This window comes from Ursus arctos, unplaced genomic scaffold (genome assembly GCF_023065955.2).
Source record: "Ursus arctos isolate Adak ecotype North America unplaced genomic scaffold, UrsArc2.0 scaffold_11, whole genome shotgun sequence".
NCBI classification, from domain to species: domain Eukaryota; kingdom Metazoa; phylum Chordata; class Mammalia; order Carnivora; family Ursidae; genus Ursus; species Ursus arctos.
In genome coordinates, this window is record NW_026622775.1 from 59,059,936 (window position 1) to 59,075,129 (window position 15,194).

A 15,194-nucleotide genomic window follows, 5' to 3' on the forward strand; every position below is an offset into this window, starting at 1 on the left:
TCAGCGGGAAGCCTGCTTCTCACTCTGCCTGTGCCCCTCCCCCTGCTTGTGCTCGTGCATGTGCTTTCTCTCTCTGACAAATTAAGTAAATAAAATCTTAAAAAAAAAGAAGAAAGAAATATTCTATGTCACATCAGTGGGCTTCCATTGAAAATGGGGTGGGTGTAGGGGAGCCAGAGTATTCACAGTTTAAAAAAATTGTGTGTGTTTTTTTTAAGATTTTTATTTATTTATTCGACAGAGATAGAGACAGCCAGCGAGAGAGGGAACACAAGCAGGGGGAGTGGGAGAGGAAGAAGCAGGCTCATAGCGGAGGAGCCTGACGTGGGGCTTGATCCCATAACGCCGGGATCACGCCCTGAGCCGAAGGCAGATGCTTAACCGCTGTGCCACCCAGGCGCCCCTAAAAAAATTGTTAAAAAAAGTTCATTTGTATATACTACTTATTAAACATTCACTTTTTGGTACCTATATATGAACAGAGTCACAAAACTAGATCATAAATCATAAAACTAGATATTCTATTGGGTGGGGAAAACCTGTGTTAGTCATGCTCCCCACCATAGAAGCTTGAAACTAAAATGTGCAATAGGTAAATATAACATATGGTAGGTCAGTTATTTCTAAAGGGTAGTAGGCTTGGAGGTAAAAGAGATGATTAAGTAGAACAGAAATATTATTTTTAAAAGATTTTATTTTTAAGTAATCTCTATACCCAACATAGGACTTGAACTTACAACCCTGAGATCGAGAGCGGCATGCTCTACTGACTAAGCCAGCCAGGCACCCCATGTATTTTTTATTTTGATAATTATGTATTTATTTTAATATGTATAGAAAATTACTACTACAATCCTGTGATTTTACTGGTATTGCTTAGTACAAAGCTAAATTTAAGTTGATAAAAGTATATAATTTTAATGAAAAATATGAAAGCAATAACATGTGTATTACTCCAGGTATGACTAAAAATGGTGTAAATAGTACCAAGATGAATAAGGTTCAGGAAACGCTAACACAGGTTCTTCCCCAGTATTGGTATCACATTTAGTATATGATTTAAGTCATAAAACTAAAATCAAGTTATCCTAGAAAGAAAGTGTGGTAATTTGGCTAATCAGTTGTCACATTTAAAGAGCATCACTAGAGAAATAACTGCTCTTAACATTTTGTTAGTAGGCTTTTCCATTTAATTATTCCTTTCAGTTGTACTGGTTCAATCAACGAATATGCATTAAGTGTCCTCTGATAGGTAATTTCCAGGAATATAGAAATCTTTAGACACACCATTTTCTTTCTTTAAACATTTTTGATAAGGTTTATTTTAAAAAGGAAGACTTTCATTATTAATAATTTAGATAAGACAGAAAAATGTTGAGAAGATTCCCAATCCCACTATTCAGATAGAGATCAAAATGCTAATGACTTATTTCCTTATAGTGTTTTTTTTTTAAAGATTTTATTTATTCTTTGAGTGAGAGAGAGAGAGAGAGAGAGAGAGGACAAGCCCGGGGAGGGGGAGGGGCTGAGGCAGAGGAAGAAGCAGACTCTCTGCTGAGCAGGGAGCCCCATGTGGGGCTCGATCCCAGGACACTGAGATCATGACCTGAGCCACCCAGGTGCCCTCCTTATAGTCTTTTAAAAGTGAGAATATATTATTTCTCTTATTAACAGAGTTGGAACAAGAGTACACTTACTTTTATATCATGTTTTTTTCCCACTTAAGCTTCCACTTTTTCCATTTTCCCACGTTACCAAATATTTTCTGAAACATGACTTGAAGGACCAAATACACCATTTAACTATTCGTCTACCAATAGACATGTGGCTGAGTTCTAGCCAATAAAATGGGGCAGAATGGATGTTCACCACCCCAACCTGACTCTTCAAACACCTCCTGGGCATCCGGTATGTGCTCTTTTATCCTTAAATTGCTAGCTCAGTTGCAAAGAATACCCTAGAGCACTTGGATTGCAGGGGGTGGTAGAGCCACTGAATGGGGAGAGCATGGGTCTCGAAGGGAGACCTGCTTAGGGGCAGAGTCCCTTCCCGGCCCCTCAACCAACTCACAGAGAGGAAGGTACATTTTTTTTTTAAAGATTTTATTTATTTATTTGACAGAGAGACAGCCAGCGAGAGAGGGAACACAAGCAGGGGGAGTGGGAGAGGAAGAAGCAGGCTCCTAGCGGAGGAGCCTGATGTGGGGCTCGATCCCAGAACGCCGGGATCATGCCCTGAGCCAAAGGCAGACGCTTAACGACTGCACCACCCACGCACCCCAAGAGGAAGGTACATTTTTATTGCACAAAGCCCCTGAAATTTTGGAATTGTTTGTCATAGTAATTAGCCTACCCCAATTCATTTATTATTTTATTTTTTTTAAAGATTTTACTTATTTTATTTATTTGACAGAGAGAGAGGCAGTGAGAGAGGGAACACAAGCAGGGAGAGTGGAAGAGGAAGAAGCAGGCTTCCTGCTGAGCAGGGAGCCCGATGTGGGGCTTGATCCCAGAATGCTGGGATCATGAACTGAGCCGAAGGCAGATGCTTAATGACTGAGCCACCCAGGCGCCCCAACCCCAATTCATTTATGTTCTTCCCCTAACTCTTGAAAAGTCCCTTTAAAAAAAAATTATTTATTATTTTATTTTTCTTAAAAACTTCCAAACTCATGTTCCCTCATTTTGTGGCACTTTTTCTATGGGCCTTATCTTGACTTTTTCAGTTTACTTAATCCCAGGTCATTTGCCTAGTGGTCAACAGGTTGTGAATGTACTTGATTTCACTTACGGCCACTTCTCAAATCCAAAGCAGGAGAGTAAATTGCTGTGAATGATTTTGCCCAATAAGACACGAATTACACTCTGGAAATGCTGACTCGGAAGTTCCAAGTAGGAAGGGTCCCGTGGTCTAATGCTCAGAAAACAAGTCTGTGCTAAAAGTTTAGGTGTGACAATTATTAGTGTAGGTGAAATCTTGTGAATGGGTCAACGTAGGCAAATATTACAAACTGAGGAAAAGAAAAGGAACTAGAATGGAGTACTAAATGATGTTGCTGGGGCGCCTGGGTGGTTCAGTGGGTTAAGCGTCTGTCCTCAGGTCGGGTCATGATCCTGGGGTCCTGGGATCGAGTCCCACATTGGGCTCCCTGCTCAGCGGGCAGTCTGCTTCTCCCTCTCCCTCTGCCCCTCCCCGTTTGTGCTCTCTCTCTCAAATAAATAAATAAAATCTTAAAAAAAAAAGGAGTGTATTTGCTTTTCAGATGCCTTGTGACATGATTGGTCTGGGACCACTTTAAACTAAGGTCTTGGTTTGAGAGTTTTCTAGCTATCCGGGTGGTGTGTGGATTCTGGCTGCAAACCAGCGTGATGGTCAATTTACAATGGCTAATTTCTTAGATAGATGGTGTGGGGTATGTGCAGAGGAAGGTTTCTCTTCACGGGGTGACGGCAATGGGTTAATTTTAGTTCTCTCTCACCTTGGGGATGAAACCCTTTGGGGAGCCTAGTTTTTTTTTTTTTTTTAAGATATATTTATTTATTTGAGAGAGAGTGAAAGCAAGAGAGATCACAGAGGGAGAGAGAAGCCGACTCACGGCTGAGTGGGGGGGCTCGATCCCAGGACCCTGAGATCATGATGTGAACCGAAGGTAGACACTTAAATGATTGAGCCACCCAGGTACCCCTGGGGATCCCAAGTTTTGAGGTACTATTAGACTCTCCATTTTGGGTGGGTCCTGAGTTTGTTTTCCGTTCCTAAATCCTTGAATTCAGAACATAAGTGATACTCGGGTACCTGGAGTTTGAACAAAGCCCTTACGGCAAAAACCCAGCGTTGGTGTTAACAGACCCTCTCTATTCCATGTTTGATCTTAGTGTTCTTTATTTTCTTGTTACCCATGGATGCATTTAGAAAGATTTAAAAAATATTTTACCTGGCATTTTCAGTTGATCCTGGCATCTAAACTGCCATTGCTGCATAAGAGATTTTATTTCCAAACAGAAGTTGTTCCATGTGAAAATATACTGTGTATATGAAAATCCAGAACAAATTGCCAAGTAATTGCTTACACAGCTTCTTAAAATAATGTGTGCTGCCATAGCATTTAAAGAGTTTGTTTTACAGACTATTAATTTAACTACTTACAGAGAGTCTGGAAGCAAAACAATAGGTTCGATTATTTGGAACCATAATAGTTGAAGAATAATCAAAATATATCCATATTCTGACCTATTTTAACCATTCCACTGTCCTAATCCTAGCCCATGCTACCGTGACCTCCCACCTGGATTATTAAAAATAGCCTAACTGGTCCTTGCTTTAATCTTTGTTCCTTCCCATAATGAATCCAGAAGCCAGAAGGTGTGATCCTATTTAGATGTAAATTAGATCTTGCCACCCCTCTGCACAGTCAATGGCTTCCTACCTCACTCTAAATTAAAGCCATAGTCACTACTGTGCCCTAATGATCTCCTCTTACTTTCTCAGCTGCAACTCTCCTTTTGTCCTTGCTTTTCCTAAACCAAGCAGGAATGTTCCTGCCTAAGGGCCTTTATACTTGCTGCTCTTTAGGCCTGGAGCCATCTCCCTCAGGTATCCATTTGGCTTGCTCCTTCATCCCTTCCGGTCTTCTTCCAGTATTATCTTCTCAATGAGACCTTCTCAGACTACTGAAAATTGAAACCTTCCCTCACTGTAGGCACATGACGGGAACCACAAAGAAGTTCTTTGCACCATCTTCTGAATGTTTTCTTTGGATTAATTATAAGTGGGCTATTTTTAGTAATGGACTGTGTCTTGAAGCTGTTTCAGACACCTCAGAGGACATAAGCCAAGTTGCATGCAAATAAAGAAACTGAGGTATAGATTCCTGAGACACATGCAGGAGGATTCTCCTAAATGATCCAGGAATTAGGGGCTGGGCAGGGAGAAGATACCTAGTTATTCTAAAGTTTCTATTTCCCCACTGGGCCATACTGCATCTTGCTGAGGCCTGGAAACTTCCTCTCTCCTTCAGGTATTTTCTAACAACCAAGCAATGAACAGGTACATTTTCTATTTATTTGGACGTGTGGTCCTCCGTTAAATGACTGTTTGGAGAACCACACCGGGGAGATGTAAGCCAAGAGCGCCGATCTTCAGAGAAGCTCAAAATACTGTTACTTAGGTAAAGATACCTTTCAGCACACTGCAAGGAGTTTTGAAATTTGAATTTTAATTCTATTTCTTTTTGGAGAATGGTCTTTGACGACTTGGTCTCATAGGAATGTCATCTATTTCTCAAACTGTGTAAAATGATTTTTAACAAATTCAATCTCTTTCTATCATTTTTATTGTATATTTATATCTATTTCTATTTAACTTTTTTTGAGCGTGTATCATGCTAGGCATTGTTCTAGATGATGGGATATAGCAGTAAACTAAAAGAACAGAAACCTTGTAGTTTGCCTTGGACAAGCCCAAAAAATGTCCCTTCCTCCTGGTCCACACATCTTCACATCCTTTCAGAGATCCTGCTTATCCAGCTACACCTATCACGGTCAGGCCAGAGAGATTCAGCAAAACATCGCCCAGAATCTCACCTCCTTCAACGTGGGAATCTGAGGTCTTCAAGACAAACTAGCCTCTGTTTTCGTCATACTGATAATCCCTTAGAGCACCACTTTGACGTACCTGGGGCGGAATGAAAAGAAACTCTGTCAGAAGAGGGACAGAGAACCCCACCTGTCATATGTAAAATGAGAGATTTGGCTACACTCTCATTTCCCTTCAAGTGCTACAATTTCATGAAATTAAAACATGAAATCCACCAAAGAAAGACTCAAGTTCTCAGCAGAGTGTGGTTAAATGACATGAAAAGTCTTTAAAAGTGAAATCTGTCAAGGTATTACTGTAAGTCCCATTACAGTTGGTGCATATAAACCTCGGCATCAGTGGGCAGATAGGTAGTTTCAAACAGCTATCAGTTTATTATCTAGGAGTTAAAGTACTCACTTTGGTCACATAAAAATGTAGAAAGAACAGTGTAACCTGCTATCCCAGCTCCTAAAAAAAGGGCAAAGCCACTTAACTCTAAACTACTTATGCAAAACATTTAGCTATTCTCCCCTCTTAAGATCTGTTAATTAGAAATTATTAAAGCATGGGGGAAGAAAATGTACCTCCATTTCTACACACATTATCCAGCTGTAGAAAGACACTGAAACTCATAAAGATGAGGGAAAACTGAGGTAAAGAATTTCATAGCTGAGGTGAACTGGGGGCAGTGTGTAGCAAGAAGGGAGCTTCAGTTCCTAAGATTTTTATTTTTTAGTGACAGAACTACCTGACATATTTTAAAATTAGTTATAAGTAAGAATTTTTTTTTTTTTAGGTAATGGACTGTCTAGAAGCCTTTTCAGACATCTTGGAGGAGATAAGCAGACTTGCACACACACAAAAAGAAACTGAGGTACAGACAATACAGAGATTATGCAGAGACATCACCATAAATGATCCAGGAATGACAGACTGGACAAGACTCCATATCCAGCAATTAATTCCAGACCCTGTATTTCTCCACTGTCCCTTACTGCGTCTTGCTGAGGTCTGGAAATTTCATCTTTTCTTCTGTCCTTTTCTAACAACTGAACAATGAACAAGTATGTTTTCTCTTTATGTACACGCATGCAATATATCTTTTATTACACAATGCTTCCAAACTTCTTTATGCTTAAAACACAGAGTGAACATACGATGCAGTGAACATATGAAATCTACTTTCACTCATTTATCTCAAATACTGACCATCTCCTGCGTGCCAGGCACGATGAACATCTAGGACTACAATCACAAATGAGAAGAACATGGCCCTTACCCTTAAGAAATTTGGTCTAATGGGGGTGACGGACCACTGAAGAAGCAATTACAAAGCAGAGCTCTACGTACCACAATGGAGAGTGCATGCGGTGCTCTGAGAGCATGAGGCAGGACCTCCTAACCCTGCCAAGGGTGGGGTCTGAAGCAAACACTCAAGAGGTATAATTGAATTGAAGGATGATCTGGAGTTTGGCAGAAGGGAGCTGCTGCTGAAAGAGAGTGTTCCAGGTAATGCATGAAGGAAGGCCTAGAAGTGAAAGATCTTGGCCAGCCAGATGGAGAGACTATCCAGAAATGGAGAGACTATCATTGTAGCTGTAGTTTGAGATGGAAGAGAGATCCCTGACCAGCTGTGCAGCTGTGGAGGTAAGCAGAGGCCAGCTCACAAAGGGCTTTGTAATAAGTTGAGAAATTTGGGTTTAATACTAAAAGCAGTGGGATGCTGTCGAACAGGTTCCATGCAAGAGTGGGTCAGAGATAAAATTCACTCCAATCACCTCTTAAATAAACGGTTAAAATCAGAAGAGTACTTCTGAATTCCGGGAGTCTGAAAACAGTGCTCAGTTATGAGGAGGTAGAGCTCTACAGTGTTAAATCTAAGAGGGCTTTTAAATAAGAATTTTGCCTTCAAAACACCATAGGAGACTACTAACCTCATCGAATGGAAGCCCTAGTGACAACAGTCTTCTATTCCAGATGAGCACAACTTAGGAATTATCCATCTCTTAAGCTTATGATAGAAACGGTAATCCATGTCAGGAAAAAAAAAGTATACAGGCAGAATTTTAGTTTGCTGTATTCTACGCTAGGCTATAAATTTAAAAGTGCCAACCATACATCAACATCACAGGACAGTCTAGAATTTTAATATTGAAAGGAACTGAGATCATTTGGTCTAACTCCTTTATTTTATAGCTAAGGACAGTGCACAGAGTATTTCTTTGCAAGGTAATCAGAAATCGATAATTATTTAAGATCTGGATTCTTTCTGAAAGATTTCACCATATGATAATGAATACTACATAACTGAGTTAACACAAATAACAAATGAAAAAACTAATATTCTGACCCAGATACTTGATTCCCAGTATTGTTCTTAAGCCTTCAAAGCCCCCCACCTCTTAGTATGCACACCCTTGTCTAGTGCGCTCCCACATTGTACCAAACTATGGCTTCCATTTCGAGCTCTCTCTCTTGCCCTCAGATCTTTCACTCTGGAGGAAGCCAGCTGCCATGTTATAAGCAGCTCTCTGGAGAGGCCCTTGTGACGAGGAACTAAAGTTTCCCGCCAATGGCCCATGAGGAAGTGAGGCCGGCCTGTTGGCTTTGTGAGTGAACTTGGAAGCATATTCTCTAAGTCCAGCTGAACCATGAGATGCTTGTAGCCCCAGCTCACGGCCTGGCAACAACCTCGAGAGAGACCTTGAGCCAGAACCATCCAACTAAACCACTCCTGGATTCCTGACCCTCAGAAACCGTGTGAAATCAGTTTGTTGTTTTAAAGAGCTAAATTTGGGGGTAGTTTTTATGCAGTAAGAGATCACTAATAAACACTGCACAAATTAATAATTTCTTAACAAACTATCAACACTTTAAAAATACCAAAATAGTAATTCTTTTCTAAAAGATAAAATACATTTTTGACTTAAAAGTACTACCATTGGTGTTCTTCTTTGAAAAGAGGTGATTAAATGTTTACAGAATAGGTAATAGGAGATTTATCCTATAATTTATAGGTCACTGATTCTAATTTAACCTGAGTTCTTGGCAGCCAGACACAGTTAAAATTGAAATTTAGTTACAGATAGTAATTGCCCATGGCTACATGTTCCCATTTCAATACAACTTAATTTCTTTCTTTTTTGGGGGGAGGGGAGTGGCTTCTCAGTAGATACAATAATCTCAATTTAAATTAAACTATCACTTTCCTTTTGTCTTGAGTTGCCCTAGTAGGATGCAGAGTAAAGGGGAAACAACAGTCTACCAGCTGCTGCTGTTGATGACAACATGCAAAATAATCACTTTTCTAATTAGATAAAACCTCTAAAGTTTTATCCTCGGAAGGTGAGCCTCCAGGTAAGGAAGAAGGAAGAAGAGCAGTTGACATAGCTCTGACCCCTCGTCTACCTTTCATCCTCACTTTACAGTCTCCATCCAATTATCCATTCAGCATTTCATTGAAAAAAATAGTTACTGAACCCTTTCTACACACTAGACACAGGAATATAATGATGAACTAGACAGACCAAACTCATGTACCTCTTTATCCAGGAGTGGGAAAAAGAAATCAAGCAGTTACAATGTAGTGGTAATTAAGAGAGAAAAGTGTGGGGTGCAGTGGCAGCACCTATCAGGGCACCTATTCCAGCACAGTGGTTAGGGAGGGACATGGGGGGTGGGGAGGGATGTGAGCGGGAGTGTGGAAAAGCTTTTTGTTAAGGTGTCATTTCAGGCCAAAAGAAGTCCCCTTACAAAGGCCTGAAGGCAAGGGAGTTCAAGAGACACTTAGAGACTGGGGTTCAGCTTGGTTGCAGCATAAAACAGAAAGGAGTGGTGAGAGCCCCAGGGAGAGCACTACACCTTTAACCTGCAACCCAAGCATGGACACAACTCCCTTCAGTGGGTTCTCCTTTAAAAGAGCAGGCACCAGGAAGAATTAAAAACAGAACAAATCTTTAGGCCCTGACCTTTTGCATCCTGTCTGAGAACGCTGATTTATATTCTAGGGCCAGAAAGCTAGCACAGCTTGGTGAGGAGTATGCATGTAGTAGCAAGAATCCGAGGTTAGAAAGCTCTGCTTTGAATCCCAGCTTGACAACAACAGTAATACCAACCTCACTCACGTTGTGACAAGATTAAATGAAGTAACAAATATGAAGCATCTGGCACACACTAGGCATTCACAAAAATTCTCTTCTGTCCCATTACCTTGCTTCTGAGCTCTCTGCGGGCCTCCTAGCCGAAGGTACCGTGTCATGGTCCGCCACATTGACCCCGTACCTGACAGAGAGCTATGCTCCCTTGGCCATCCCCTGTGTCCCTCCAATGCAGTTCTAGTCTCTACCCTCTTCCTCAGTGAACCCAGGATTAGACAAACTGGAAGTATTCCAACATACAAATTCCTGTCATACGGAATTCCTGCCCATACACAACTGAGACTTGTTCTACCACACTATCTTTACGTTTTATACCATTACATATACTTTATTGCATATGTACTTGATCCCCATTACTCCTTTTGATAATATTGTGAAATAGTATTGTAATCACTGTTTGGCAGACAAGAGTCCTACGTTCAGAGCGGTTAAGTGACTAACCTTGATGTAAGCTTTGCATGTAGCTCATCTTCTAAACAGAGTTGGGCCAACTCTACAGAGGCTGCGTCCCAGCAAATATTACAACTATGCTCATAATAGTAAAAACGAAGCTTCCTATTTTATTAATAATAAAAAACTGTCTCCTCTGTGAAAATGAGAGCACAAATGAGAGGTTTGACTTCAGCTCCTGATTTCAAACGGAATTATTCCCTCACGTGATCAGAATAAGATCCCCTGAAGGTCACCTGTTCTAAGTCCAGTCTTTGGTAACTATCTACTTTGCAAAGATGTCCTCCTCCCTTCCCAGCAGCTCAAGGTGGGTCCACAGCTGAGCCTATTCCTGCCTCCCAAGAATATCTAAATAAATCTTTCCCAAGCACCCCTTCCTTTTCACTGTTTCTGCAAAGGACGTGCACAGCTTATCTGGATCAGAATCACCTGGATACTTACTAACAGGTGATTTCTGGGTCCCACCATTGACCTGAATTGACCCAGCAGTGGGGCATTAGCTTTCTATATTACCCAGAAGGTTCATACTTAATCAATTAAATACTCAGGTCTTTTTCGCCAAAAAAGTCTTCAGCAAAATCTCCCTCGTCTTATACTAAAAACAACCGGTTCTTAAGTGGCTGATAAAAATGCTGAGTCAGATAGTGATTTGTGTTTAACACCTGATACCCCTCCTCCAGGGGCTCTATATATTAGGCTTATATTGCAACTGTGCACAATTATTCAGTCAAACAAGAATATACCTAACTATATTGTCATCCATTCTACATTTCCCTATGTTGTTCACAAGGGTATCACTTCAAAATATTGTGGAAATTCTGAAATTAAGGCATCTACAGAATTCCCCAATAAACCAGGTAATGTAACCCAAATTATGAAGTACATGAAGTTAGTTTGGTACAATTCTTTATCCGGATGATTCAAAGTCTCTACTTCATTTAAAAATTTTAAATAACCAGGTTTTACTTTTCTGAAAGTCCTTTTAAATATGAGACAACATTAGGAAAAAGGATCAACTTTCACCATCCTAAATATTAGGATAAGGTATTAAACATTCTGTTTAACTTAAATTAGGCAGTTTGAGATATGGTACGCTGATAACCTAATCACATACACTTGGCAATAAGATGATTGGCATCTTTATTGGGAGATAGGGACGTAAAATTATTCCCTCAGGGTGAGGCATTTGGCTACACATTGGTCGATATCCTTTCCTGTATAATTTAGGTCTCACAGGCAGAAAAGGGTTGAAAAACAGAAATCAAGTGGTAAAAATCAGATCTGAGGGAGGCAATGAAGGTAGAGCATTGTTTTAAAAAAACCCAAATCCTCGGTCCTCCACATAGAAACAGCCCGGGAACAAGGTTGATATTATTAGCATGAGACCGGCGTTCTTCTAATTAGCTCAAGAGAAAGTGAATATTGGCTTTCCAGGTGAACCCCTCCGGTCCGGTGATATGTGCACATCACACCTGGGCCTTTCAGTTACAAATCCACCTCCTTAAGGAGCCGTGTGAAAAAGCAAGAAGAATCAATAAGAAAAAATCCTCCCAGCTATAAATCAGCCACGTGGAGCTGCTGCTGCGGCAGCGGTAGCCCTGACTTCCTGGTTTGCTTCCTGCAAGCCTTGTGGCTGGGGGCTCCGGGCAGTGGGTGTAAGAAAGGGAGGGGCAGCCAGGAGCCGCTCTGGGTCCGTGGGGAGTGGGGCGGCGGGCCGGGGGAATCCTGGAGGGCACGGGCGTTAAGGACAGAGTTACGGCCCATAATTAAAACAAAAGTTTGGGAATCTGGAAGCTTTCAGAGCTGAGCAGTGGGGCAAAGGCTAAGGACCAGACCTGGGGAAAGTGTAAGTTAGTTACAAGGTAACAGAGGATTGCGAAGAGGATTCTTGGGCACAGTGGTGAGAGAAGAGGGGGACTGCGGGCCGGGAAGGGGGTAGGTACACAGAGAGGAAGCTTAGAAGAGCGAGGCACACGGGTCGGTTGGAGCTCTGCGGAGGCCGGGGGGGGGGGGGGGCGGCGACGGGGCGCAGTCCGAGCCTGCCAGCCGCGGGGAGGGGGCGGAGAGAAGAGCCCGGGGGAAGGTAGAGCCAAGGGGAGTTCCGGATCTGGAGCTAGAAAGGGCAGGCAGCGGAGAGGGCGGCAGCCGAAGCGGTAGGGGTGGGGGAGGGAGGAGGTGGAGAGCCGGAGGAGGGGGAAGGAGGGAGGGGAGAGCTGTGGCGGCGGCTGCGCCGGGCTCTGTGTCTCTCGCCGCCGGAGGAAGATGAGGCTGAAGATTGGGTTCATCTTACGCAGTTTACTGGTGGTGGGAAGCTTCCTGGGGCTAGTAGTCCTCTGGTCTTCCCTGTCCCCGCGGCCGGACGACCCAAGCCCGCTGAGCAGGATGAGGGTGAGTGACCCGCCCGCCCCCTCCGGCGGCGGCGACCTGCAACTTGTTTTGTTTGCGCGCGCGCGTGGCGGGAGCAGGGGCGGCGGGGTCGGGGCGCGGCGTTGCGCCGCAGCTCCGCAGGTGGTGCTGGCGCAGCGCGGGCAGATCCGGGGCGCCGAGCCCCGAGCACCCGGTCCCGGCTACCAGCCACCGGCCCGCCCCCTCGCCGCCCCTTCCTCCCGCGCTCCCCCGCCCCGGGCTCCGCCGCCGCCGGCGGCCGCGCTCCACGCGGGGACTGCGGGGCGGAGCGGGAGAAGAGCTGGGACCGCGGCCGCCCAGCCCCCCTACTCCTCGGTGCGGGGACCGCCGCGATTGCGGCCGGGGTACGCGGGGTTGGTCCAGGCTGCGGCCTGTGGCGCGTGCAGGCCTGAAGGAGGCGAGATGCTGCCGCTACCATCACCGCCGTTCGGGACCAGGCCCCTCGGTGCAGCCTTCCCCTCCCGCCACCGCCCGTCCGGGGATGCTCTCAGCCCCGGGCTCCCCCAGCCCGCCTGCCTGCCCGGAGTGGGAGGGAGATGGCGCCCCGCCTCCGGCTCGTACGGAGAGCGCCGCCTTCCCCCCACTCCCCCCACCCCAGCTCCCGTGGCCGGGAGACCCGGTGCGATGTGCGGCCGAGGCCTCGCCCTGGACCGGCCCTTCCTCTCGCTTCCGCGGCCGGGGGACAGGCGGTTGGCCCGAGGTGGCTGAGGGGCATCCCCGCCCGGCTCGCGGGCCCCTCCACCGCAGTCCACACCGCGCCGGAGAAGTCCCTTCTGCCAGAGCCGCGTCGCCCGCCCGCCCGCCGGCTCCGGGCGGCTCTGTCCGGGGCATGTGGGGCCGGTTCCTCTTCCCGGGCTGTGGCAGGGCTGCTCGGGCCGGAAAACTAACTTGTGCCGGCGCCCCGCCGCTCGTCTTTGGCTGCCTGCTCGCCCAGCCGGACGCCGAGGGGCGCCGCGGCGCGGAGCTGCCGGCGGCTCCGCTGGGACGCATTTGTCTGCCGCCCAGGGCGCGAGTGTTAGCTTTGACACTCCCTTGCTTTTGAGGGTTTAGTCAGGCGCCTCGGAACGTTAGTTACCGTGAGCCGCGCCGGGAAGGGGCCGCGGCGACTGCGGCTTCGCTGACCCAGTTGGTTGGCTGCCTCCCGGCTTCTCCCCGCTCCCCGAAAATGAGCCGCTGCCCGCCTCTCCCTCCGCATGCCGGAGCCCGGGATAGCCCGCTGGGCCCGCTGCCCTGGGGGGTGAGGGAGGGCGTGAAGAGTTCAGGGCCACTGAGCGGCCCGGGGGCCGTGGGAGGAGTTATGCTCTGTAGTAAAGTGCCTTTTGCAAGTATTATCTACACTGCGTCTGTGTGATCTCCTTTATTAACTTCCCTTAGCATAAACTTAGCATCAGGAAAATCAATGAGAAGGCTTCCTTTTAAGAATCCTAGGAAGAGATTTCCTTATCAGTTTCTGTCTATATGGTGAAATTAGATTTACTCTTACGTTTTAGTATTTGAAGACTTGACTGAAGTGGAATCTCTCTATAAAATCTGGGGTGGATTCCTATCTAAGTCATCTAAGTTACTGATCATAAAAAGTACCAAGTTTTCCTTTTAGTGTGTTTGTGGTTTTAAGCCTCTCAGATCTCTTGGGCTGATGGTAACCTCTTTATGATTTTTGCTTTCAAAATGATGGACGAAGGATAACTGAATATTGCGATCAAGAGCTTTAAGTCACAGCTAGAAATGTTAAAACCCCATTTTCTGGGAGAGAAACTGAGGAAAGTCTGACAAAACTAGCCATATTCAGAATGTCCTGTAGTTCACATGACGAGTCTTTTAAAGAGCGGGTGAAACATCCGCACCAATGCTCATCTCTTTTGAAATACCTTATTAAAGTGGATATATAATAGTTACCCAGCCACAAGGCTAGTCATTCAGTAGCAGGTGGTGGTATCTTGATTTTTTTTTTTTTTTTTTTTGGTCCAACTTATTTGATAGTTTGTCATTGGGTCCACTGTGATTTCTGTCATTTGCCAAAGACAGAAGCTAGATTTTTAAGACTTTTAAATGTAATTAACACTGACAAGAATGCTTATGTATCAGGAAAACCAAAGCCTTTTATTAATTTTACAGGCAAATGTTACCTAAGCAATTTAAGGCATAGCTTATGAATCATTACGGGCATAAATAAGGGACTTTTGCCTCCTTTTATTAAAAACTCTCCTAAGAACTTCTGAGATCTGGCACTAGAAGAACATTTCCTTTAGGGAAGGTTCTGACCAGCACGCAGATCCTGACTCCTGAGTTTCCCTTCTGCCTTCTAGTTCTTTTCCTTTGATTATGATTGCGGACACCTCCCCCCACTGTGAGACACCTGCCTCTTCAATGCTGATCCACCTGTGGGCTTTTTTGGATTCCCCATAAATCTCTGTAAATGGCTTGAAATAGGCTAGAACAATCTACCAAATAAAGGTTCTGCCTCTCCTCTGGCAAGCTTGTACTTGGGGCTCCACCCTGTGCCACTGTTTGTCTTGTACTTCAGTGTCCCAGGAAATAAAGGCTGTAGCAACCTGGTCTTTTTCTTTTTCTTTTTTCTTTTTTTTTTTTAAACCAGGACTACTT

At 44.6% G+C, this 15,194-nt stretch overlaps 1 protein-coding gene and 1 long non-coding RNA gene across 5 annotated transcripts in view; one reads left to right on the plus strand and one right to left on the minus strand.

The window, feature by feature from the left end:
- Positions 1–13,801, minus strand: part of LOC113269902 (uncharacterized) — a 29,934-nt gene extending 16,133 nt beyond the window's left edge. The window contains exons 1-2 of the long non-coding RNA XR_003321628.4: positions 13,666–13,801; positions 5,583–5,673 (exon numbers count right to left, since the gene is read on the minus strand). This is a non-coding gene — a long non-coding RNA (uncharacterized LOC113269902). The remainder of the gene's footprint in view (positions 1–5,582; positions 5,674–13,665) is intronic.
- Positions 12,371–15,194, plus strand: part of GALNT7 (polypeptide N-acetylgalactosaminyltransferase 7) — a 135,054-nt gene continuing 132,230 nt past the window's right edge. For 2 of the 4 annotated variants that reach the window (XM_026518854.4, XM_026518853.4), the window contains exon 1: positions 12,371–12,572. In XM_026518854.4, coding sequence (XP_026374639.2) covers positions 12,447–12,572 — 126 coding nt within the window. In that variant the 5' untranslated portion in view covers positions 12,371–12,446. The remainder of the gene's footprint in view (positions 12,573–15,194) is intronic. The other 2 variants (XM_048212281.2, XM_026518855.4) reach the window with 1 other exon arrangement.